Raw genomic sequence first — 25,816 nt, forward strand, 5'->3', positions numbered from 1 at the left:
CGCCCTGAGTCCTTCGGGAGATAGGGCGGCATATAAGTCCCATAAATAAATAGATAGATAGATAGATAGATAGATAGATAGATAGATAGATAGATAGATAGATAGATAGATAGATAGATAGATAGATAGATAGATTTCAGGAGGCAAGTTTTTCCACGGCATGGGGGAAGCGACAGAGAAGGCGGGGAGGTAGTGAGTGACGTAGTTCTGAGCCCAGGGGTGGGGTGGGGGGCTGCGGTCGAGTTGCCTATGGGGAGAACTTTGTGACGTCATAAAGGCGAATCCATTTGCAGGTTGCTCAGATTATTCCAACTTTCCGAAAGTTGGACCATAAGAAAGGCTGAGCGCCAAAGAATTGAGGCCTTTGAGCTACGGTGCTGGAGAAGACTCCTGCGAGTCCCTTGGACTGCCAGGCGATCAAACCGGTCAGTCCTAGAGGAGATCAACCCTGACTGCTCTTTAGAAGGCCAGACCCTGAAGCTAAAACTCAAATACTTTGGCCACCTAATGAGAAGGAAGGACTCACTGGAGGAGAGCCTAATGCTGGGAAAGATCGAGGGCAATAGAAGAAGGGGACGACAGAGAGTGAGGTGGCTGGATGGAGTCACTGAAGCAGTAGGCGTGAGCTTAAAGGGACTCCAGAAGATGGCAGAGGACAGGAAGGCCTGGAGGAACGTTGTCCATAGAGTCGCGATGGGTCGGACACGACTTCGCAGCTAACAACAACAACAGATTATTCCTGCGGGGGGGGGGGCGGCGACGGCGGGGGCAAACGAGCGGCGCCTCCGCCGCCGCCAGAGGAAGGAGGCGGAGGAGAGGAAAGGAGGCGGAGCGGGAGAGCAAGGCGGTCTCTCCGCTCTCGTCTGCTCGCCTTTCCCCACCCGCCGTCCTCCCCCTAAAACGCCGCCCCCGCCTGAAATTCAGAGCATCGCAGGCGGCCGCCGTCTCTCCTTCTTTTCCTGCGCCGCCGAGATGGACGCTGCAGCTGCGGGCAGCAAGGAGAGGGAGGCCGTGCAGCTCCTGGCAGAGGCCGAGAAGCGGGTCAAATCCTCCCATTCTTTCCTCCGGGGGATTTTCGGGTGAGCCGGCGGGGAAAGGCAGGGCGGGTGCAAGGACCGCTGTCCTCGGCCCTTGAGCAGACCTCGGCGGTGGTTTTTAGGGCCCGGGAACCCGGGAGGGGGGGGAAAAGGGAGAATTGCGGGGCGGGGGTGGGGGCTAGAGGGAAAGAGGACGAGCCGCTGGCTCGTAGCGGCCCCGTCGGAGGGGCGAAGCCGAGTCAACGACGTGGGCCGCAGCTTGGCGGGTGGAAAAGAAATCTTGGGAGTTCAGACGTTCGCGCAGACCCTCCAAGGGGTTGCAAATGACAGCGGCTTTTCCCAGCGGGCCTTCAATCCGACGTTGCCACATGTCAGGCGGCTCTTGCGAGAAGCCCGTTGAAGTGACAGGGCACATTTGACGGGGGCGGGGGGGGGGTCTACAAAACGAGAGCAATTTCGACAAGGACTCTGGTGAAATTCTCCTTGTAGCCTGGGAGTTGCCAGATTTATTGCAAGCATCCTCTACCTGTGGACTCGGTGGTAGGTATGGAGGGTGAAGTCAACGGAGAGAATCCTAGTGCAGGTAGTCCTTGACTTACAACGGTTGGTTTAGTGACAGCTCAGAGTTACACCGGCCCTGAAAAATGTGACCTGTGACTATTTTTCGTAGTTGCAACCTGTGCAGCATTGCCAGCATCATGTGAGCGAAATTCAGATGCTTGGGAACTGGTCGTATTTATTCCCAGGGTCATGTGATTCCCCCCTCTGCCACCTTCTGACAAGCAAAATCAATGGGGAAGCCCAATTCACTTAATAACCAGGTTACTAACTTATCTGCAGTGATTCACTTAACAACCGTGGCAAGAAAAGGCATAGAATGGGGGAAAACTCACTTAACAAATGTCTCACTTAACAACAGAAATTTGGGGCTCAGTTGTGGTTGTAGGTCGAGGACTACCTGGACAGGTAAGGACACTGAGAGGTGTAGACAGGATCGGTGCTTAAGATGGTTCAAATGTTTTTTTTTAAAATTCATAATAATCAACCCTCTCTAGGGTTTGTTTTTAACATACAGTCTTAATCATGTGCTAGTTGTCCTAACCCAGTACCTTCAGGCATGTTGGATTAAAACTCTCATCTCCAGCCAGATAAGAATTAGTTAGTATTAACATATTTAAGATATTTTTCCTTCCATTCACTCATATCTGATTTTGAGAGACTGCCCAAACAAGTCCCTGCAGTTTCCTTGGTATGGTTTTTCAGAAGTGGTTTGCCATTGCCTTCTTCCTAGAGCTGAGAGAAAGTGACTGGCCCAAGGTCACCACCTGGCTTCATGTCCACGGTAGTTTCATGGACTCCCACTTTCTAGTCTGATGACTGCCCACCAAACTGGTGCTCCAAAGAGTTGTTACGAGATTATAATTTTTAGTGGGATGAACTGAACAAGGAATATTATTTCAATGATTAAACACATAAATTGACAATTATGAATAGCATTTAAATTTAAGTAAATATAAATGAAACCCTTCATTAAAGCTGTACATTCTTTCCAAAGTAGGACTTGTGTTGCAAATGATCTAGATTCTTATTTTCTACAGATTTAAGTTTGGCATAGAACAGGGATTCCCAACCAGGGCTGCTCGCACCTCCTGGGGGTACGAGATGGTATTCCAGGGGGTACAAAAAGTTGGGTTTTTAAAATTGTTGTGTATATGCATAATTTGTTGCCGTTATTTTAAACTTTTGTAAGGGGTGTGAGAATATATCAGAAGTGTTCTAGGGGTGCGGGGTATAGAAAAGGTTGGGAACCATTGGCATAGAGATTCCATTAGTCTGATTGGATTTCTTGTATAACATGGTCTTTGGGTTCTTCTGTCTACCATTTTTTTTCCTCTGTCAATTGAGAGTAATGTTTCATGAAGACACCAAAGTAGTATGTGAATCATGAAAGCTATTAAGTCATCAGTGTATTGTTATAATGCTGTGCAGCTTAGCTACAACAGATATGAAGACTATCTTCTGCAATTTGTCAGTAATTCCCTTTCATGGCACCTTGGAGATACAAGAATGTCTGTTTAGGGTTCTTCATTGATCCACAGTTGAGAAAACTAATAGATTGGTGGGGATCAGGAGCATGGTGTTTTGTGTGATTTCTTAAAGTAGCAACATTTAGCCAAACCTCATATGGACCAGAACAGGCATGTCAAACTTGCAATGTCACCTGACATCGCACGCCGTATTGCTGGCAATGGGGTAGGCATGGCTTTGGTGTGATGCATCCGGCCAGCCAGCTGGCAGTTTGACATGCCTGGGCTAGAAAGTTAAGCAAGATTACTAATCAAGATATTAGTCTGGGATTGGGGAAGCTGTGTTTCATGACTCTGCTTAATCATGAAGTTTATCAATCTATCTCAAAGGTCTGAGGTAAGATAAAATTAAGAGTCCCCACACACAACTGCACTGTCATGTAGTCCCTGAAATTTCCTAAATTAATGTAACATTACTAATATTTAATAATGTTTATACACTTCATTGGGTTCTAAAAGAACCCTTTATTATGATTTTATGGCACTGTTTTTCAATAAATGCCACTTCAATCTTTTTTTCTGCTAATGATATTGTTTTGCTGTTTACTGTTAGCATTGCTGTTCTTCTACTGTTCTTCAGTTTCCTTAATGTTTTGCATGCCACCAAGGGGAGATGAACATCAAAAAGAAAATTGCAAAACTATTAAATACAGGTAGTCCTCAACTTACGACCACAATTGAGCCCTAAATTTTTGTTAAGTGAGACATTTATTAAGTGAGTTTTGCTCCATTTTATGACCTTTCTTGCCACAGTTGTTACGTGAATCACTGCAGCTGATTAGTTAGCAACCCGGTTGTTAAGCGAATCTGGCTTCCCCCATTGACTTTGCTTGCCAGGAGGCCGCAAAAGGTGATCACATGACCTTGGGACACAGCAGCAATCATCAATATTGTTGCCAAGCATCTGAACTTTGATCACATGATCATGGGGATGCTGCAAAAGTCATCACTGATAAATGGTCCTAAGTCACTTTTTTCAGTGCTGTTATAACTTTGAGCGGTCACTAAATGAACTGTTGTAAGTCGAGGTCTATGTGTATTTAACCTCTGAGGCCTGGAATAAAACATACCGACCCAGCCTCTAAAAAGGGAAAAGAAGAAAAGGAGAAATCATGTATGCTTTCTCTTCTTTTACCTGCCTGCCCCAGCTTGTCTGTTAGGACAGTTTTCATAAACAGCAACTGAGATGACACACTGTATGCATACATATAAGGGACGTGGTGGCTCAGTGGGTTAGGACGCTGAGCTTGTCGATCAGAAGGTCAGCAGTTTGGCGGGTCGAATCCCGAGTGCCGCGTAGCAGAGTGAGCGCCTGTTACTCGTCCCAGCTTCTGCCAACCTAGCAGTTCGAAAGCACGTAAAAATGCAAGTAGAAAAATAGGGACCACTACGGTGGGAAGGTAACAGCGTTCCGTGCGCCTTTGGCGTCTAGTCATGCCGGCCACATGACCAAGGAGACATCCTCGGACAAGCGCTGGCTCTTCGGCTTTGAAACGGAGATGAGCACCGGCCCCTAGAGTCGAAAACGACTAGCACGCATGTGCGGGGGAACCTTTACCTTTACCTTTATGCATACTGTACAGTCCATGACCTGATTGCTAGTCCAAATTGTAGTCCAAACCTTGTGCATTAATAATTAGGGCTCTTCATTTTCCTGGTACTATAATGAAAGTTTTTAGTCAAATCCCACTTAGGGTCTAAACTGGTATAATAATTTTACTTACAGATCATTTTAGTTGCTGAAGTGAGAATTAGGATGAGAATTTTTAATTCAAACCGAACACTTTCCACATCTGCTTTCTGTTTTATAAAAAGATAAAGTCAGGATTTGTTTTCAGATTGTTAGTTAACTGATTATCTGGTGTCTGGTAACCTTTAATTCCATCTTTCTTAAAGGGTGTGCCAGATAATAGCATTATAAACTATAGTTCAGAGCCAAATTACCTAACTGTATCAGTTTTTCCTCCCCTTCTTAAAAAAAAAATACAGTTGGGGAAGACTGCTGAATTGGGTCAGCGTCTCTCTGTTCCCCATACATAAAGTTCCCATTTTCAATGCAACTGTTTCTGCTTGTTATACCAAAGAAAAAATAGGGGGGAAATTATGGCAGCAGTTGATTCTTATAAATGCAGAGAAAAGAGATGGCTGCTGCAATTGACAGGAATAGCTGTAACTCTGGAGAAAATACTCATCAGAGGTTGGTCTCTGTTAATCTCTTTTTGTCTTTCACCCTGGAAATGAATTGGCAATAATGATAACTGGTACCAGATGCTGCTACCTGTAAATTTCGATGTACTCCATCCTCCTTGCATTTCTGAATTGCAAGTTCTTCAATGACGTGTCTGAGGTTTGTTTTTATATCACTCCAATACATGATTTATTTATTTATTTTACTACGGTTAGCAGACTGCTGTGCTGTAGTATTTGTGAAGAGGCACATTAGGAAGAAAGGGAGGGCAGATAAAGCTCTTCAGGAATTTAACCTTTCTCCCGCTCCCCCAGTCTGGAACTTGCCAATTCTTCCCTCTCCTCAAGACGCTCTACCGCTGAGCCCAGATCATTCAGTATCCCTTATCTGTTCTGTGTAAAGGTTACGGAGGTACTCCCATCAGGAAATAGGACGGAAGTCCATCCCCATTTGTCTCCAAACCTTTTCAGCTCAAATAGGTTTGTGGGCTGATTCTAGCAATTTTCTTTCTGATTTTTGTCATTGTGGGTGTCAAGATAAGTCGGTAGGAGTTGCTCCAATATGTAGGAGGGCAGTTTGTGTTGGAGCTGTTAGCAAATACTAATACTTACATGCTTTATGCATTGCCCTGGTATATTTTACATAGGGTGACTTTATAATGATGTTACATTTATCCCTACTTTATCCATTTAGGTATGAATAAAACTATACCTATTTACCTAAATATTTCTATTTAGGTCTGGTTTGCCTATAATATGTTGAATATCAGCAAGTCATGCTCTTCAGGCTGAGTGTGAATGACAGGCAGAAGGAATTTTGGGTTCAATTTGCCATAGGCAAATTGTTGTGGCCTTTGATTAGGAAATGTAACCCAAAAATATGGTGTTCTCTTTTTTAAAAAAATGCTCTGGTAGGGACTCTTGGCAGTTTTAAGGCATATTTTACTACTAATATTATTAATCCATGGTTTAAGAGAACGTATGGTTTTTAGGAGTCTTATGATTCTGCGAAAACAGTAAAGGATCAATCAATGATTAAAAATTTGTAACAGAAGTTACTTCCACAGGTAAACGAACAAGTGGAGCTGGATATTTTCTCCTACATTGACCATAAAACTGATTTGGTTCTGTCAGACTTCTCTTTTGAAACGTTTGCTTTTAATTAGTATGCATTTATTTAAATTCAGAAGTTCTAGCTTGCTTTTCCAATGATAACATCCAACTCTGCATAACCCGCAACTAAAAATGCAAGTGCAAAATAAAAAAAATGTTGACAATGAAATAAGGTTCACTTGCACTTTAAAAAGCAAAAAAAAAACAACCTAGTATAAAAATGAACAGGAACAGTAATCAGTTTTATGTTTATTTTTTTAACAAAATTAGAAAAATACAAGATGTATGTATGTAGGTAGTCCTTGAATTGTGACCATTTCTTCAGTGACCTTTCAAAGTTATGGCGATACTGAAAGAAATGGATTTATAACCTGTGCCCAAAGTCGTGGCTGCTGCAATGCCCTCATGATCACATGATCAAAACTCAGTTTTTTGGTAGGCTATCCACATTTACAAGTGCGGGGGCGCTTCAAAGCACCCCCACCTGCCTATTTCCCCCCACCTATGTCTTTTTGACTACCCTGCACCCAGCCTTGTGGGGCGCCAAGCAGCTCCCGAACCACATACATCTGGGACTGTTTGCCATGCCCTGGAAAGCCTCAGCTCTTCCTCCTGTTCCTCAAGGTTATTCCTATTTCCCCTCATATACAGAATGATGGGAATATGCATGTATACATGAAGGTGTTCGTCTCTTTTTATGCTTCCCTGTAACTGTACCACTGAAGATTGGTGAAATAATTGCTGAAAATCAGCATCGTGGCTTCCTGCCATTCTGAGACGGAACATTACATAGCTTTAATTAAAAATTACACAATTCATCATCGGTGGCCTCTAATTTTCATCGACAGCATAAAAACAAAACAAGAAATGTCAGCCCTTCGAGGTAGTCCAGAACAAGAAGCGCCAACCATGAGTACAGGTAGTCCTTGCTTAACGACTAATCACGTAGCGACCATTTGAAGTTATGATGAACCCCTGAAAAGATACATATTGACCCGATTCAATATTTCCAATGGTGGCACGCGCATACACACACACACACACACACACACACACCATTGATTATATGACTGCATTTGGGGTGCCTTGTCAACCAACTTACTCTTAACGCCCAGTTGCAGCTTTCCATGGTCCCATGAGATTGGCTCGCTTTATGCCTGCCGCAAAGAAACCACTGTTGTAAAATCAGTCGAATTACATGGGTGCCTTGATTTAACAACCGTCATGAATTATGATGTAAATTACGGGCTCGATTCTAGTTCTAAGGCAAGGGCATTAAGTCACCTGTATTAACATTACTTTTATTGTAAGATTACAGTAACAGAATCTTGTAAGTCTGAAAGCCCCTTTTCCCTTCTTTACTTTTCAGAAAACTAGGGAGGGCCACTTGTGAGATGCTTTCCTTGCCTCCTCCTGTGGGCTGAAATACCTTTGGCTTGATGGTTGCCTAGGCTGCAGCTTTTCCTCTTATCTCCCAAGGTCATTCCCCGAATACCATTATTCAAAAATACAATAAAAAGAGTGATATGACAATTAAAAGGTGGCCAATCCAGTTAATACCACAAACATACCGGTATCATACATGCATAAATGATGTCAACCACCGTAGCCCAACACCTGGAATAAAGAACTGGATTTTAAAGGCCTTCTGGAAAACCATCACTCAACCCGTCAAGCTGCAGCTTCTTTACCACCATATCATATCCTCTGCACGTACTATATAAGGTGGCCCATTAACTCTGTGTAATCTTCCTGTGTCGTCCGTTCCTTCTCACCTTCTGAAAAACACACTGTGACTCTCCCACCAAAGTTTGTGACTGAGAAAATACTTGCACGTTTGCCAGAAATATTTTTCCCTCATGGGATTGCTATGCCTACGGAATAAGATTAGGACTCTGTGCAATCATACTGTTTATTACTACGGATAGTTCTTGACTTATAACCATTTGTTTGGTGACCGAAGTTACAATGGCACTGAATAAGTTAACTTATAACCATTTTCATCCTTATGTCCATTGCAGCATCCCCATGGTCACGTGATCAAAATTCAGATGCTTGGCAACTGGCATGTATTTTATGACGGTTGCGGTGTCCCCGGGGTCACGTGATCCCCTTTTGCGACCTTCTGGCAAGCAAAGTCAATGAGGAAGCCCGATTCATTTAACAACCATGTTATTAACCACTGCAGTGATTCACTTAATCACTCTGGCAAGAAAGGTTGTAAAATGGAGCAAAACTCACTTAACAACTGTCTTGCTTAGCAACAGAAATTTTAGGCTCAGTTGTTTTTGTTAAATAATTCCACTGTTGTTTTTTTTTAAAAATTGCATGATCACATTATGAACCATCGCATATATAAATAGATCAATCCACCACTAAGTATAAATGACCAATTTAGCTTTATGGACTTTCTTAGTACCTTTACGTGCACTTGGAAAGAGGCTACTATAATATTAAAGCACTATTTAACAGCAACTACCGTTCCGTGCGCCTTTGGCGTCTAGTCATGCCGGCCACATGACCACGGAGACGTCCTCGGACAAGCGCTGTCTCTTCGGCTTTGAAATGGAGATGAGCACCGGCCCCTAGAGTCAGAAACGACTAGCACGCATGTGCGGGGGAACCTTTACCTTACCAGTATATAATGATGACATTCATTTTTCTCTTTCTGGGAACACTACATCTTGCCCAGTGTTTATTTATTTATTTATACACACACCCCAATTTTTGTTCTAGGAACTTAGGCAGGTTTTCATGGGCCTCGCCCCTTGTTTTATAAGAACAATCATATGAAGTAGGTTGGACAGAGGGACGGACCCATGTCATCTAGAAGCTCTGTTGAGTGGGGATTTGAACCTAAATCTCTCCCACTCTAGTTCAGCCCCTTAACCCTCATAGTGGACTGGCTCTGAGGTTTTGGTAATAATATAGTCTCCCAGGTTTTCTTCTAGAGAAGTTCCACAATCCAGTTTTCTGTGTGCTGCAGTGATTGGATCCAACTTCTAGTAATATGCATTTGTACGTCTGCGAGAAAAAGCAGGATTGTGCCAGGAGGGAATATTAGCAAAGATTTCAAAGGTCTCTGTGGCTTTCCCAGGTACTCACCATGCACAATTGAGCTTCCGATGCATTATCAAAACCAAGGATCCGTTGCTTGCAATATGCACTATTTATGTGGAACTGGTTTCTATGTTTATTCTCTTAACTTTCCTTTGTATTCTCTGAATATGTTTCATGTTTGTGGTTTCATAGTGCCACAGTATCTGTCTCCTTCTAATTCTGTGTGTCCTTTTATTTCTCCTAGAGGAAATACAAAGCTTGAGGAGGCATGTGAAATGTACACAAGAGCTGCAAATATGTTCAAGATAGCCAAAAACTGGACTGGTATGTATAGACATTTTTATCTTCTTTATAAATATAAAGGACATGTTTGCCTGTAGACCAGTACAACAGGGATGGAGGGTATTGTAACTCTTCAGATATTGTTTGACTTCAGTTCCCAACAATCTTCAAGACTGGCCATGCTGATTGGAGCTACTGAGAATTGGGCTATAGATCCCTCAGTCTTCCCGTAGAAAATTCAGATGCCGTTGCAATAGCTGAGGGGATTAATCCCAAGTCATTGTCCTGAAATAGCATGCCTTAATTGCACATAAAAATGATCACAAGCTGGGGATTTAGCGGCTTTATCTGATATTTCAAGTTGTGACTCGCTAGCGCTGAATTTTAAAGCCCGTCCATCTCTGCATATGGTAGATTGCCTTTCTCTGTTCTTCATTGATAACGTAGTCCCTTCCCCCGAAAAAACCCTCCAAAATAGAGCGATTCATTCTTCCTCAGAAATTATTATGCATACTGTATTTTTGACTCCGTGGTATACAAATTGAGGAGTGACATTTTCACCATTGGTTTTTTTTAAGTGAATGTATAGGAAAATTGGTTTCATTACTGTTAATTTCATTTAACAGCTCTCCTTTTGGTTGTCTTTATGAACTCGTAATGTATTTCTGAAGGTTATAGGATCATTAACATGTCTCCCTAACAACAGAAGTCTCTGTTTCATCTAAATCAATGATTCTCAACTAGCAAACCACAGCAGAAAGCTTTGCCATGGATTGGTTTGTAGTGTGCCACAAGAAAAAAATGCCGCTTGGGGGGGGGGGCAAAGCCCTAATAAGCAGGCATATACATAGAATGAAGGCTATTGCTAAGCACATTGATTTGTGCTTCTTAGATTGTAAGCCGCCCTGAGTCTTCGGAGAAGGGCGGGATATAAATGGGATGGAAAAAAAAAGATCTTTTTTCTATTTTGTGTGTGTGTACACACACACACACACACACATACTGCATTATCCACATATTCAATACAATGCAGATTTTTTTAAAAGTTTAACGTGAACCATGCCTTACAGGCTTAAAAATATGTATTAATAATTTTCTAGTGTGCTACAGAATCTATGGTTCTATTTGATATTAAGACATGGGGTTCATAAAAGTTGAGAGCCATTGATCTAAATAATGGAATCTCCCTGTAGCCAAACCACAACTTACTTTCATCCACTTAGAATTCTGGCTGAAAGGAAAAGTCTGAACAGACCCAGGGCTTCTGATTTCCTTCCACTTGGTTAGAGAAACTGATAATCTCAAGAGAGAGGATTTAAAGCACTGGGGCTGAATTCAAAAGCCATGTGGCTGGAGCAGGTAGGGAAACATGGAAATAATGGAAGGGTCCTTTTCCAACACCCCAAGGAAGGCACCTCTTGGTAGATTTTCCGCAGCAGCTCCTTAAATTCTTTTTGGGAGAGAATTGGGGGAAATGCTTGTTCCTGATTCAAATGGCTACTTTAGATGTCAAAATGTTGCCGTTTCTCTTTCAGCTGCAGGGAATGCCTTTTGTCAGGCAGCAAAACTCCACATGCAATTGCAGAGTAAACATGATTCAGCCACCAGTTTCGTTGATGCGGGGAATGCTTTCAAAAAGGCAGATCCTCAAGGTAAGGTGAATTGGGGGCAGAGTGGCCTCCTCGTGGTTTTTCTTCTTGGTAAGCGAGATAGATAGGAACATCACTCTATTATAAGGCTGTATTAAAAGAAATAAAGCTCCGGACAAAAACAACAAGCTTTCTATTGTTCAGATCAACATAAATGATCCTGAAAGCATCTAGGGAGCTTTGAGATCAATGGAGTACTGTATTAATACTGATTCACACAACTATTATATGCAGTTGTTCGTTAGCCATGGTGGGATAACGGTGTGAGTGTAGATATATGTATAATGTAGTATACGTCTTCCCAATTTTCTCTCATTTTGAATATGATTAAGAAAAAAAATTAAATGATTTCCCCCCCCCCTCTTAAACTAAATCTTTTTGGCTAAGGTACACCTAAACATGTTGCTAATCATTAACTTTGTCCTTTGACTTTCGATCATAACTGAGACTGAATTATGGTCATAAGTCATTGTGGTCGTTAAGTGGGTAACTATCAGGTGCAAAACACCAGGTCCCCATGTGAAAGTTCAATTAAGCTGATTTATTACAAAAAGCCTATGCACACGAATCTTCTCAACTAACTGCCAGCACCTGGTTAAAGTTAGATAAGGGACAATGGCACTCAAAGGGACTTAGACTTTGTGGCTACATAGGGATTCTTGGCTGATCCCTCTTTTTCACTTTGCCCCAGATTTTGCCATTCCTTCTTCCTTCTTTTGAGAAGTAAACACTGGAAACTGGCAAAAAAAACGTTGAAAATTGCAATCTTTGACCACACAATGCTGCAAGTGGCCATAAAGATGAGCCAGCTTCCAAGTACCCAAAATGCATTCATGTGGCTGCAGGGGGAGTGGTAGTGGTGCAGCCACCCAAACTTTGAAATTGGCTTGTAAATACCTTTTGGAAGGTCCCATCCTAATTTCAAAACAGTTGCTAAGCAACTGGTCATTAAGCAAGGACCACCTGTATACAGGGAAACTCTAGAAACCAGAAATCTGTATCACCCCGGAGTATCAATTCCTTAAAGGCATTACTGTATAGAGAAGCAATAGCAGAGCAGAGCAGCTAAAAGGGAGGCCTGGATCTGGCTATTGACTTCTCTATGATTTGCAGTGAACGGGGCAGTAAAGCTTTCTCACTTCAAGTTTTTTTGTCTTTCTGTTGCCCAAAACTAAGCTACTGAAATGAATAGAGGTAGGGATAACTAGGATTGTATTTTTGTGTAGAAAGACGATGAGATTTATTCTTCCTCAGCACTCAAACCAGAGTTTTGAATACACAACTCTGGCATAGGTTTTTGCACCACTTGGTAGACTTTGAGGCTTCACCGTATATGAATGAATGTCATATAAATTTGCCACCTGCATTGCTGGCAGGAAAAAGGTGAGGAGGTTTTGTCTTCAGCTGATCCTGCATGGAGAAATAGCTGTGAATCTAGCTGTTGAATGTGCTGATACAAATCATCCACTTTCTTGCGCCGATAAAATGATTACATTTGGGTGCCTGAGTTGATTGTGTTCATTGTTTTCCTCCAAATGCATCCAATGCAGAGGCTATCAACTGCTTAAATGCTGCCATCGATATTTACACAGACATGGTAAGACACCTGCAGTGCTAGGTTGGGATTCCAATTTACAATCTTTCCTTTTGGTGTTGTCATTGATTCAAATTGCGTTCAGTTTGTATTTGGTGTTGACCCCCCCTCTCACGCTGGGCCGAATTCTTCTTTTCTCAGGGCCGATTTACTATTGCTGCCAAACATTACATTACTATTGCAGAGATTTATGAATCTGAGCTGGTAGACATTGAAAAGGTAAGCCAGTGTGTTGATCTGAAAGGACTCGGGTTTCATTCCTAGGCCTACCTCGCTGAGGTCCCATTAAATTTGGAAGAATTGAGGAAGCCCATCAATTTATATTTCATGACTACTATCCCAAGTTTGTTTTCTTCCCCTAAGTGAAAGGCCCTGGTGATCATAGAGCATCACTTTTGGATTTAACTCATCAATTCTCTCACTGTATGGACTAAAGGACATATGAAAGGAATATTTTCATATGGGTATATGTGAAAAGTTTCCCATCTGTTTTGAAAAACAACATCTTGATCAAGCACTTAACCATCTGTAAACTTGGATGGTGTTAGCATCTTAAGATCTTAAAAGTGGTGTGGACAGCTTTTATCTCATTCCTGTGATGGCTGGGCGATACTGTGAAAATGATGTAAATCCCTACAATAATAAGGAAATGGCCTGAATCTGTTGAATCTGTCAGCACAATGTCAAAGTATAATGTTGAATATGGATATGTTGATTCTTTTTAGGCCATTGCCCACTATGAACAAGCTGCAGACTATTACAAAGGGGAAGAATCTAATAGGCAAGTTTCCATAAGACATGTTGATTATCTAAATCTTACATTCATTCTGTTTTGTTTTGTTTTGTTTTGTATTTTTCTTGTGTGACTGTGACATGAAATTCTATGATGCCCTAACTTAGGCTTTGAAAGGACTTTCAGATCCTAAAACAACTTTTGGTTTGGTATTCTATTTGCTTGTGAATTGTGATATTAAAATGTAAAGCTCAGAAATATTATTCTTATGATAGTTGAAAATTGGCTAGTGGCAACAGATATATCAGAAGATAGCTCGGTATGAATATCAACAGAATGAATCTTATCTCAAGTAGGTCAGATCTTTTTAGCCAGAATGCAACCTGACAGGTTGATTTTCTTACCTGCATTTCTGGGCTCTTCCGTTCATTACGCCTTTTGCTTTTAGCTCTGCTAACAAGTGCCTGCTGAAGGTAGCTGGATACGCGGCTCAGTTGGAGCAATATCAGAAAGCAGTTGAACTTTTTGAACAGGTAGGTACACTACCATTTGGTTTGTTAGAGAAGAATTATAAATCAGAGGCATAGGGTACAAATTAATCAAAGCAATAACTTTTTTTAAAAAAAAGGTTTTATTAGGGTTTATTATAGCAATAAAATGCAATGAAAATAAAGATTAAAAAGAGAGAAGTGCAGGATAAAAAAAAATTTAAAAGAGGAGAGAAAAAGATGTTGACTTCTGACTCTTTCCAATACAGTATAACAGTAATACAGTTACGACCTCGGTTTTTTACAAATACTCATAATTATTACGTCATTTCTATAACTACAAAATTATTAAATCTTCAAACTAACTTCAATCCTAACTCCAATTAACTTATTAAATTTAAGTCGCTCCCTCCAGCTTGACTTCATAAAATAAAATCTTTTTCTTCTTCAGAATGTGTATTAAATAAATATGAACTCCCCTTTTTCTCAAGAGAGTCTCCAATATGACTTTTAAAACAAATATGTCAACATATTTCCATTGTCAATTTCCATTTTGATTTTGGAGTTCCCAAACTTGTTCTCTTGAGGATTGTACACTTACTTGCAACTCTTCTCCTTTCAATTGCACTGGGGGACTTAGAATTAAACAATCTTCATAGTTAGCATTGGTGTTAGATTTATATTCCAAAATTACTGTTAAGTCTTCTGCATTGTCAAATACTTGTGCAATAGCCTCAGTGGTTTGATAGGTTTCTGCACTTGGTTACATCTCTAGATTACTCATCTTTCTTCCAATTATTTGAGTAACTTGTTCCTCTTGCTCCTCTTTTGTGGCATCTTTGGAACCTACTTGATCTATGAAGTGAATTGTTTTGTTTAAATACTCCTCCAAAATAATTTTTGCAATCTCTATCTCACTTGGATGCCTTCAATATGGCTTCATCTTCTGTTCCCTGGTTCCCTCTTGTGGTCAAAGAATAATAATAAAAAAGCTTTTTGTAAATCATTTCCTGACCAATCAGAATCCATTAAAATCGGAAGATTTCAGTCTCCCACAACAAACGATCCACAATTGCAAACGATGACTCCGAATGTCAAATAAAAATGACAAATTCATGAAAATGACAAAATGTAACTGCAACTTTGAAATTGTTATGTGTCTCCATCAAAATTAGAAAGAAAAAGAAATTTCCTAGTTTCGTTATTTTAGCTCACCTTCAGCAACCCTTCTCCCCACAATTCAAACAATAACAGTGTTCCGAAAATGGTGAAGACCTTCAAAAAGGAGTAACTGGTTGCAGCTGAAAAAAGCGTCTTTTCACTTAGTAAAGATAATCAACATGTTTTAAGAAGTGAAAGGCACAACTTATTGCTTATTTGAAAAACCTATTCCAAAACAGCTGCAATGATGAAGTGATTGCAGCCCTATTTCCCAGCTTATGACAATCTCACATGGTTGCTTTGGAGCACTAGTTCAGAGTCTCCTTACAGATTGCTGCTGTACGGAGGATTTTATGGCACAATTCTGGGACTGTTCCCTAACCCAGAAGAATCATATTAATATAAAAAGCTCAGTTCCCTGTTTTTAAGTTGAAAAAGTTTTTGGTCTGGAAAGAGCTTTCTGAACCGGTCAGTCCGCCACATTCATTGGAAGACCAAGCACTAACCTTGTGCAGTTTGCCAAGTGAAGCGATTGGACTGAGATTGTTTGCATTTAAACCATCAGAGAAGTTTCAGTTTACGACACGCATCATTTCAAGGTACAGGTGGAAAGAACATCCGTATTGCATGTATACGCATAATAATTTAAAAAGAAGATTTCTACCATTGTTTAAGCATGGTTATTGCTTTGGGTAATTGGAGCTCAAGAGGAAAAAGGTTCTTCTAGGAAATAAATCCTGAGAGTTATTACTATGCAAGTACTTCCAGTATTTAAAACCACCTGGAATTATTTTAAAATCTCAAAATCCAGTTAACCTTGCAAACTGTTTTAATATCTAGTTTCTAAGCTACTACTATGATTGTAAGTGATGAAGTGATACAAAATGCCTGGCTAGAATCGAATGCTTTGAAGATTCCTGTTGATTGTTGAACAAGATTTGACTGCTTTTGCCAAGCAATAATGTGCATGAGATTCAATATATGCAAATCCCTGTTGTGGAAAAATATGAAATTAAAAGGGTATTTACAATGTCTGGTTTTACAGAGAAATTTAAGGAACAATGTGACATTTGGGAACTTTGGAAGATGGGTCCTTTTGTAGTGGGAAAATATGCATTTCAAATATGAGAACAGGGATTCTCAAGGAACTAAAATACTGTTTTCAACCATGTTCTGCTTTTTTGAACTTTATCAACAATAAATGTAATTTTTATCACCCTAGGTTGGTACAAGTACAATGGATAATCCATTGCTCAAGCACAGTGCAAAAGATTACTTCTTTAAAGCAGCTTTATGTCACTTTATTGTCGACGAGTTGAACGCGAAGGTTAGTGCAGTTTTTTTAATGTACTACAAATATAGAGATCAGAACGCCACAGTATCCCAAGAATAGACAAACTATTTTATTAGTTAGATACTACTAATAATGCCTATTCTTATTGCATGAAGCATCACAGAAGTTCTGCTTTGTAATTTGAATACCCTTTCTGTGCACATACCCACAATCGCACAAGAATGATAAGATTGCTTGGTAGACTTGCCACATGACTTAGCTGACCATTTTATTTGCCTGTTAGAACCAGAGTTATCATTTGCAAATACAGACCCATAGTTTTGAATTCGGTATAAAACAATTCAAAAACAGTATTCCATGTTTTCATTATTTCAGACAATAGATGTTGGATTTGGCCACAAGGCCATGTTTGCTGAAAACAATTGAATATGCTGGAAGCCTCGTGTTTGACCATTGCAGATGTTTCTATCACTATTACTTTACTGAATCTTCCAATCTAATACTAACGTGCAATGCAAATAATACTCACATGGTGCTGCACTTTACGAGAATTGCAGTACGTGGCAGGTTGAGAATTTACCTGCTGTGCAGGAGATGCGTGTACAGAACTCAACCTAAACTGTAGATATGGACTTCATAGTATTTTTTTCTGAGCAGAAAAAAGCAACTTGATCAGAGGTGACTTTTAGTGGACTAATTGTGGGATGGTATAGGCTTAAGCAGTCTCTCTGGCCTTGACAGAGACATGCAAAGTTTATTACCAAAGAGATGAGGGGTGAAACATATCTTAAGTCCACAATAGATATATTGTATAGTATTCAGATGGACACCTCCCTAATTCACTGAAATAGAAGAAGAAAGAGAATGTTGAGCACAACCAGATCTGCAAGATTCTGTTATTATATAGCCACTCTCAATAAAAATAATTTTAGCCTTCTTGTGGATTTGATCTGGTTCACCTAGTGTGGCTGACACTCTTTCTTGTTATTCCTCGGGTGAAGAACATGTCATGCAGTTCCATTTCTGGAAAACATATTGGGAGCCTTTCTCCTCTTAAATGTGGTTTAGTGTGATCCTAAAATCTCCCAATGTCACTTTACAAAAAAGAACATATGTGGCCACTCAGATTCATCAAAATGTCTGACACTGCTTTGAGCATGACACACATGGAACCATGTATGTTGAATGGCTATTCAGCATGGCAGAGTTGGCTGGTTTTCTGAGAAGACATCTGTTATGAGATAACATCTGTTTGATATGAAGTAAATGCAGCTGCTGTTTTTCAGCTGGCTCTTGAGAAATATGAAGAAATGTTCCCAGCATTCACAGATTCAAGAGAATGTAAATTATTGAAAGTAAGTGAAACAGCATGCTTTTTTTTACTGTGCTGAAAACAGAATTGATGCATGATTGCTAGTCTTAATTAGAAGTATTATATACTTATTAAACAATGATGGAGGGTTATGGTCACACTCTGAAAAGAGAGGAAGAATGACCATCCCAATTTACATGTTAAAAAGTAACGAGTTATTTCTTGGTCTGATTTAAACATTAGCTATGTGAAATATGTTTCAGGCTACTTTCAGATCCCTGCAAGTTAGGAGGCAGAACATCTCTCATTATTCCACTGAAACTTTTTAAATGGATGGAACCATCCGCTTGAGGTCTTATAAAACATAAGAACCTGATTATTTTCAATGCTCTCCTTTTGGAACATTATGGAAGGATTCCCAAGACTCTTTAGCTCTTCTAACAAATTTCCTGTCCTACTAATACACGTGGGAATATATTACATAGATACTAGAAGGCACTAATTTATGAAAAATTACATTGGAGGGTTAGTTGGTGTGTTCTTCACTCTTTCCTGTCAAAGAAAGAACCCTTCAAATGAACACCTTGGTATACAGAGGTAGTGCCAGTGACAATGTTTGGATTCACCGGATTGCATTTCTGAAATGAAGGAACTTCCGGTTAGAGACCCCACCCACCCAAGCAGGGGACCCTATACCAGTTCAGACAAGTGGCTGTATTAAATGTTTCTTAAAAACCTCCAGAAAAGTCAAGTCATGTGATGCAAGGATTCCATTGTGGTTCTATAAATGCATAGCATAGGGAAACAGGAAGAACATGCCGGAATCTTGCTCTCTGTCCACAATGAAATCTACAGTCAGTTGGGATCTCAGAACAGTGTGGTCTTCCCCATTCCACTGCCTATAACTATACCATTATGAGGTCACAGTCTCTGAATACAATATATATTATGTGGGAGTAAGCACTTTAGCAAGATATCTTTCAGATTCAATGGTCTGAACAGGACTGAAATAAAAAGAATTGGATATTAATGCCTTTTTCTAGTTGAAGTAGATATTTTATAAATCAATAAGTAGATATTTTATAAAATATATCTTCAGCTAATGCATAGTCTTTTTCCACTTGTAGAGAATATAGAGTTCTTTCACACATCCATCCATTAAAAATTGTAGTAAAAAGATCATTTTTGCTGGTAATCTTGTTATATTGTCTTGCTAGAAATTACTGGAAGCTCATGAGGAACAAAATTGTGAAGCATACACTGAAGCAGTAAGTAGATCTCTATTTTAATTAAACATTTGAACAGTTTCAGATCAGAAAAATGTCAACTTTTTGTTTTGTGAGCATTTTTGAACCACAACTGGACTCTGGGGCAATCAAGCACAGAGGCATCAATTACAGTCCAACCTGATGCATGTCTAGTTAGAATCCAGTAGGTCTCAGTTGAATGGGTATCAGATGCACCCTCAATAAACAACATTTTGTTTCCACTGTAAGCAATTGGCTTTGAAATTACGACTAACTCATTTCACTGATTTCAAGGGAGTTAATTTGATTTGAATCTAACTCATTTGACTTGTAGAACTTGAAGTGAGAGGTTTATGTACACCATTTTGATGATGATATCATCATACTCTGCCTTGTTATTTAAATTTTCTTTTTTTAAAACAATTTTATTAATTTTCTGTTATTACAAGTCATACATGCTTAGTAAACAACATATTGTCTGGGTCCATTTGTAACTCAGTAATGCACATTAACTTCCTCAACATAGATCTATCCAATACTACACAATCCAGTGTTTTCTTGATCCTCTCGTCTTCCAAAGGTGTTCTCATTTTCCCAACACTAAGCAAATACAGATCTTACTATTAATACATGCAAAGTATACACATTCTTGTCATAATTTTCTAACATTATACATAATAAAAATAGTATCAGTTTGCAACATCTCTTCTAACCCACTCAAGTCTCAGTTTTATTTGCAATAAAGTTCCCTTGTTAAGTCAGTATCCTATTTTTCCAGCTCTTTTTAGCTTTAAATAAGAGTATTCAATCTTTTATCAGTTATAATTTTCTCAATATTATAACATATAAGCCATCCTAGTATTTTCATATTTCCCCTATCATAAAGAAGTGTGCTATCCTAATTATAAATCATATCTTTCTAATTATAAAATTCTTTTGGTATCGAGAGGTTATCTGTTCTTTTAGCCATATTCAAACACAGTTTTATTCATATGGTGTCCCATCTGGTAAGTCAGATCTTCTATTTTCTTCAGTCTAACTCTGGCTTTCTTCCTTTGCCAAATAACTTCCCAAGTCATCAAAGGATTCTTCCTCTGTTTTTATGGATATTGTCTGAAAAAGGAAAGACAATTTAGGTAAAGTATTTTTGACGGGGAGTTCAACCCATTTATATTCATTAAACAACTCCCACTTTCCTTCTCCTTCAGATTCTCTTTTCATTTCTTGTTTTCCAATTTCTAACATTTCACCTAACAGTTCTATAGTCCATTCAGTAAGATCTTCTTTCTTGTCCTCAGATATATTTTGAAGTTTTAAGAAATAGGATATCTTTTCCATTTCCGGTGTTATGGTTAAGTCTTCCAGATTTTTATTTACATGTGCTAGTCTGTAATTTTCTTCCTTTTTATCCTCCGTCTTTGGGTCAATTTCCTCTGATTTGCCTTCTGTTTTCTGACTTGCTTGTTCATTCTCCAACAAGAAAAAGCCAAGATTTTTCAGGAGGAAATGCAGTCTATGCTGCAATCAATTCAAGAGGAAATTATCTCACATAAAGAAGACTCAAGAAGAAACTATGATGAGATTAAAAAGGTGTTTGACAATATAAATGAGCAAGTCTTTAACTTAAACCTACAACTAGTAAACTATATTGGCTTTTTCTTATTGGAGCGTCACAGTTCCCTGATATGCCGGGCCGGGGGTTTCAGAGGAAGATATTGAGGATATTTTTTCCCCACTTTTAGCTAGATATGAAACACCCATTTTGTTACCCCCTTCCAGATATACTATTGTATTCCCCAAGTATAGGCCTTAACTGATACAACCAATCTTAAAATCAATACAGCAATACAGTAGTATCTCATAAAGTTCTTATAGTCTTTACGTGTAGCTTTTATAATCCAATAGGCCCAAAATATAGGTCCACCACTAAAGGTAATATTTTGTAACAGCTCTTCTGTTCAGGAGTTCAAAAATTAAAAGTCAACTGATGTTTGTAATCCAAAATATTCAACCACCCTTAAAAACAGTCCATAAGTCTCTCCCAGACAAAAGTAGCCAAAGATCAAATTTTCCTTTCACTCCAAATAGTTCTTAAAATTAAAAGTCAGACTTCAGTCAATATTTGTAATCCAGGAAGGCCACCAGGTTTCAGAACAATTATAGCTCCCACCCTGTAGAAAATAGCCCAAAGTGTTTTTCTCCGTTGCCAGCTACTCTCTGTTGAAACAAGAATCAACAAACATCAAAGAAGCTCAACAGTTATCTTAAGTCTGGGCATTCTGCCAAATGCACTCTAGCCATAACAACTATGTTGCTTTATTCCATCACTAGATGTCATTAAATATCCATTTTCCAACTCTTAAAATGAAAAGTTAATTTCTTGTACTTCACCCCAATATTCTTTCAAAGACAAAATCTTGTTTCCTTACGTTTCAAGTTCGTCAAGACTATAGCTTTGTATTACTTCCATTTTGATGTTATATATTTATGTCCCCCATAAAGAATTAAAATGCCACTTCCGTTTCTCTGGAAGGGTGCGGCTGCAATCCCCTTCCTTTTCACCTTTGGGGTTGGTTTTTTTTTTTTTTTTTTTTTTTTGCTTCTTGGGAATTTGTCTTTTCCAGGAAATCCAGTTGAAAAGTAGTAAAGAAAAGATCAATATTCTCACCCACTTCCATGCACGCTGTTTACAATCTGCTAATTAGTGCTTTCTTTGTTTGGTTGTCAGTAGCTTGGACTGGCCACAGGAATGCAGCCAGTCTTTCCCCTGCCGGTTTGGAGGGCTTTCCTCAAATCAAACGGATCAACCGCCATCTCTCCGTGATCGATGAAAATCCCCTCCTTTTTCATTACCTCTCCAGGGAGACTTTAGACCCCTTTAGGGCCCCCTGGCAGGGCAAAATCAGCCGTGGGGGAGCAGAGCTCCATTTTCCCTCTGCTGCAGCGCCACAATGCAAACCAGAAGTCTATTTAAATTTTCTTCATAAATTAAATAAATGGTGTCAGTGCTAAAGTAGGGCCGGGCATGTTGGACGATACATTTCCAATAGCTGCCTTATTTCATGGAAAATTCATTGTGTCAAAATTCTCCGCTGTCTTTTCTCAGTGGAATATGTATATTTTCTGATTATTAAGGGTTGTCTGATTAATTTCTGGGCTATCTAGAGCTGAATGGGGAGAAGTAATTGGGATTGTGTGAATGATTGCCGGAAATCAGAAGCATCATTCACTTACAGCCTCAGAGGGAAACAGCCTTCTAAATAAGCATGCAGTTAGTCTGCAGTGGTATTTGTCAGCCTGCTGGTGGCTGAGAGGAGAAAGCTGGGAAACTAACTCTGTTCTTCCTCAAATAGTCCATTGTTCTTCTTTGGTGCTTTGTATTCTAGGTGGACATAAGAACAGGTGTAATACTCTCTCTCTCTCCTCCCCTAGCATGGAATTCTTTTAGCAAGGGGGAGGTTAAAAGGAAGCTGAAAAACTTGGCTCACTTGCAATTTTTATCACCCCAGATTCTTAAAGCTGCTCAAATGAGTGGGTTGGTGGTGTTGAATGGTTTTGCAATATGTACAGTTGTTCTTTTCTACTACTTCTAATTTTGGATAACAGAACGATGGTTGTATATTTATAGTTTTCCTCTTGGGCAAAGTTCTTAAAATCACACAAAAAATAAAATGTTAATTCTGTGCTGATGCTACAACATCTAATTATTTACCTCTAACTAGGTTAAAGAATTTGATTCAATATCTCGCTTGGATCAATGGCTCACAACCATGTTACTCCGCATTAAAAAGTCATTTCAAGGAGACAGCGACGGGGACCTAAAGTGAACTGTCTGTGCAGTGTGTGGCATTGTGACTTGTCTGTTGAAATATCTTGTGTCATGGCCAAGGATCATTATGGAATATATGATCAATGCTTTTTGCTTAATTGACTGGTGTCTTGTTTAATATCCTGTTGTGGCTCGCTCATTGTAACTGTGAACACGAATTTATATTTTTTCACTTCTCAAGGGAGAGCTTATGGATTGATCCTATGCATGTTTACTCAGAAAGGCAAGTCCCACTAAATTCATGGATCTTCCTCCCTCATAAATGAGCATAGGATTGTGTAAGTTAACTCTGAAATAAGTTCTCATGAAGCCATATTCAAACCAGTCAGTCAGCTGATACTAAATTATATTCTCATGATATGGGACTCCATACCTCTTGTCCTAGAAATAGTGTTTTTCTACATTATTTATTACAGGATCATCACAAAGGACACAGCTTATCGAATATTTTAAAATATTAACCAATATTACGTTGTTTACATGTGATTTGTACTACCACAGATATAACACAATGAGCATGAGTCACAACACTGAATAGCACTGAGAGGGTAACCAGAGTACAAGTTATCCTTGCAGTGCAATCCCAAGCATGATTCAGTGGGACAAGATTGTGTGAAGCTTCGTTGATGTTCCATAATTAAGAATAAGCCCCAAAAGGGTGGCTTCAAGGGATCAAATTCTAGCCCCTTTCACCCACTTCTGCAGATGCCTTCCCTGGTTGTCACCTAACTCCTGTCCCCCTGGACATTTCCTGGCCATCACAATTAGTGTCACTGAGGGACTCTTCAAAGAGACACATTGCAGGATGGCTGTGTCATCTGCTCACAGCGGCAGTGATTGTAGCCCACTCAGTGCCCTGATCTGAAGGATGTTTCAGAAGCAGTGTTTGCACAGTGATCAGCTGGAGAAGAAGACTTGTGTGATTTAAGTGTGGTGAAGTGACTGCACCAACAGGGAGTCACAAAATGACTGGGCTCCAACTTGCTGACCAATTTGTTCCATTGTCTGAAGTAGACTTTCACAATGGGACTGGAGTTAGCCCATTTTGGGCAAAGATGCTTTGGGTTGCACTATAAAGACAACTTGATTTCTAGAGGGTATCCTCAACAATGTTTAAATTATAACTTTGTGTTTATTTTGATGACGAATGTGTCAGAAAAGATTATTGTATACTATAGTTATTACTTGAGACTAGTGAGAATGGCAGAGTTTTTGAAACTGGATTAGAAGATCTGGGACAATATGATCCACTGTCTGTAATAAACAAGAAAATAGATTGGAATTTATGTGAATTAATCAGTTGTAGCTCACTCTCTTTTGGAGCTGCAAAAATTTTGATCAGGGTGCATGTGAATATATGATCTGGAAACTGGAATGATATAATTCATTTGAAAAGAAAAATGAAAATATTTTTTCCCCAGAAATGCTCATTCCCCTCCCCCTCTCGCTGGGATAAACCTTTAATCTATGAGAGTGTATATTTTATTTGTGATAAATGACACAGCAAATTGTTGGATCAGATACTTTTCCTACTGTTCATTTTCTGTCAATATGAATCTATATGTGATTGTTTCAATAGTTGCTGGTAAAAATGCCATTTTTATCTACACACATGGGTAGGTATGTATTCAGTAGGTATGTGAAACTACAGCAGTCTGGGCCTGAAATAAGTAACATTTTAGGAAGTATAGGAAACAAATTGTTTGTCCAAATTGTTTTTCTCATGTCTGGTCCATGAAGTGATGGATTCTTGATATGATAATGTTGACTACTACAGCAGATGAGAAGATCATACATGTTAACATTCTTTTACATACAGATTCCCTCAAAGGGAAAAACAGCACAGCACAACAATCTAGATCAGACGTGTCAAACACAAGGCCCGGGGGCCGGATCCGGCCCGCGAAGTGGTTTCATGCGGGCCACGAAGCCATCCTGGAAACAGTGAGGGAACGGCCCCCACTGCCTTGGCCCTGGCCCAGAGACCCTCCTTCTGCCAGAGACCCTCAGATCTGTCCCACTCCTGCCCAGGCCCCCATAGGCACCCTTGATGCGAACGATGTAGAGCTGGCCACGCCCACCCAGTAGGCCATACCCACTCTAGCCACGCCCACCCAGTAGGCCACGCCCACCCTGGCCATACCCACCCGGCCCCTTGAGTGCAACCGCAATGCTGATGCGGCCCTCAATGAAATTGAGTTTGACACCCCTGATCTAGATAAACTTTCTTTTCACTGGTCTTGGATTTCGCTTTTTGCTTCTACAATGGCATCTCACCCTTAAAGTATAAAGACATACAGGTTATTCTATCTACCTTTTTCTGCTTTATCAGACCTTTGACCTAGCTTCTCGTGTATTTTACAAAGATTGTGTGTGTGTGTGTGAGAGAGAGAGATTTTCAGTTCTGCAGGTGACAGTCCCCTGAAGAAGTCTTCACTGTGGTTGTGTAAGGACAGAATAAGCATATTCTTACCATTGGCTGTCTTGTGTTGTTGCTGCTTCTCAACATTGTTGAAAAAACAGTAACAAGCTGCTCAGCTCTCAACTTTAACCATATTTGCACTCTTAACTTCCATTCAACTTATGCTTTTGGCTAGGAGAGTATTTCACTAGTATTTCTCAGATGGCATTGGCCATGAAGCATAGGTGTTAGAAGGGACCCAGGCAACCAATGGATAATAGATGTGGGAGATAAGACATATATTTATGATATGACTGCCGTACAGGTATATCTTAGGGCTTA

General features: G+C 39.8%; 1 protein-coding gene across 1 annotated transcript; it reads left to right on the plus strand.

Annotated features, from left to right (window-relative positions):
* Positions 1-956: 956 nt before the first annotated feature.
* Positions 957-24,582, plus strand: NAPB (NSF attachment protein beta). The gene is made up of 11 exons (XM_081314462.1): positions 957-1,079; positions 9,729-9,808; positions 11,302-11,418; positions 12,966-13,012; positions 13,151-13,228; positions 13,735-13,790; positions 14,191-14,275; positions 16,614-16,718; positions 17,972-18,040; positions 19,215-19,265; positions 22,967-24,582. Exons 1-11 carry the CDS (start codon positions 973-975, stop codon positions 23,069-23,071), a joined length of 900 nt encoding a protein of 299 aa, XP_081170588.1. The 5' UTR covers positions 957-972; the 3' UTR covers positions 23,072-24,582.
* Positions 24,583-25,816: the final 1,234 nt, after the last annotated feature.

The sequence above is a fragment of the Vipera berus genome (genome assembly GCF_964194415.1).
Source record: "Vipera berus genome assembly, chromosome: 1".
Classification (NCBI taxonomy): domain Eukaryota; kingdom Metazoa; phylum Chordata; class Lepidosauria; order Squamata; family Viperidae; genus Vipera; species Vipera berus.

Coding starts and splice junctions, on each gene's coding strand:
- NAPB (XM_081314462.1), top strand. CDS start 973: ATGGACGCTGCAGCTGCGGGCAGCAAGGAGAGGGAGGCCGTGCAGCTC. Junction 9,809..11,301: donor GATAGCCAAAAACTGGACTG/GTATGTATAGAC, acceptor TTTCTCTTTCAG/CTGCAGGGAATGCCTTTTGT. Junction 19,266..22,966: donor GTGAAGCATACACTGAAGCA/GTAAGTAGATCT, acceptor ACCTCTAACTAG/GTTAAAGAATTTGATTCAAT.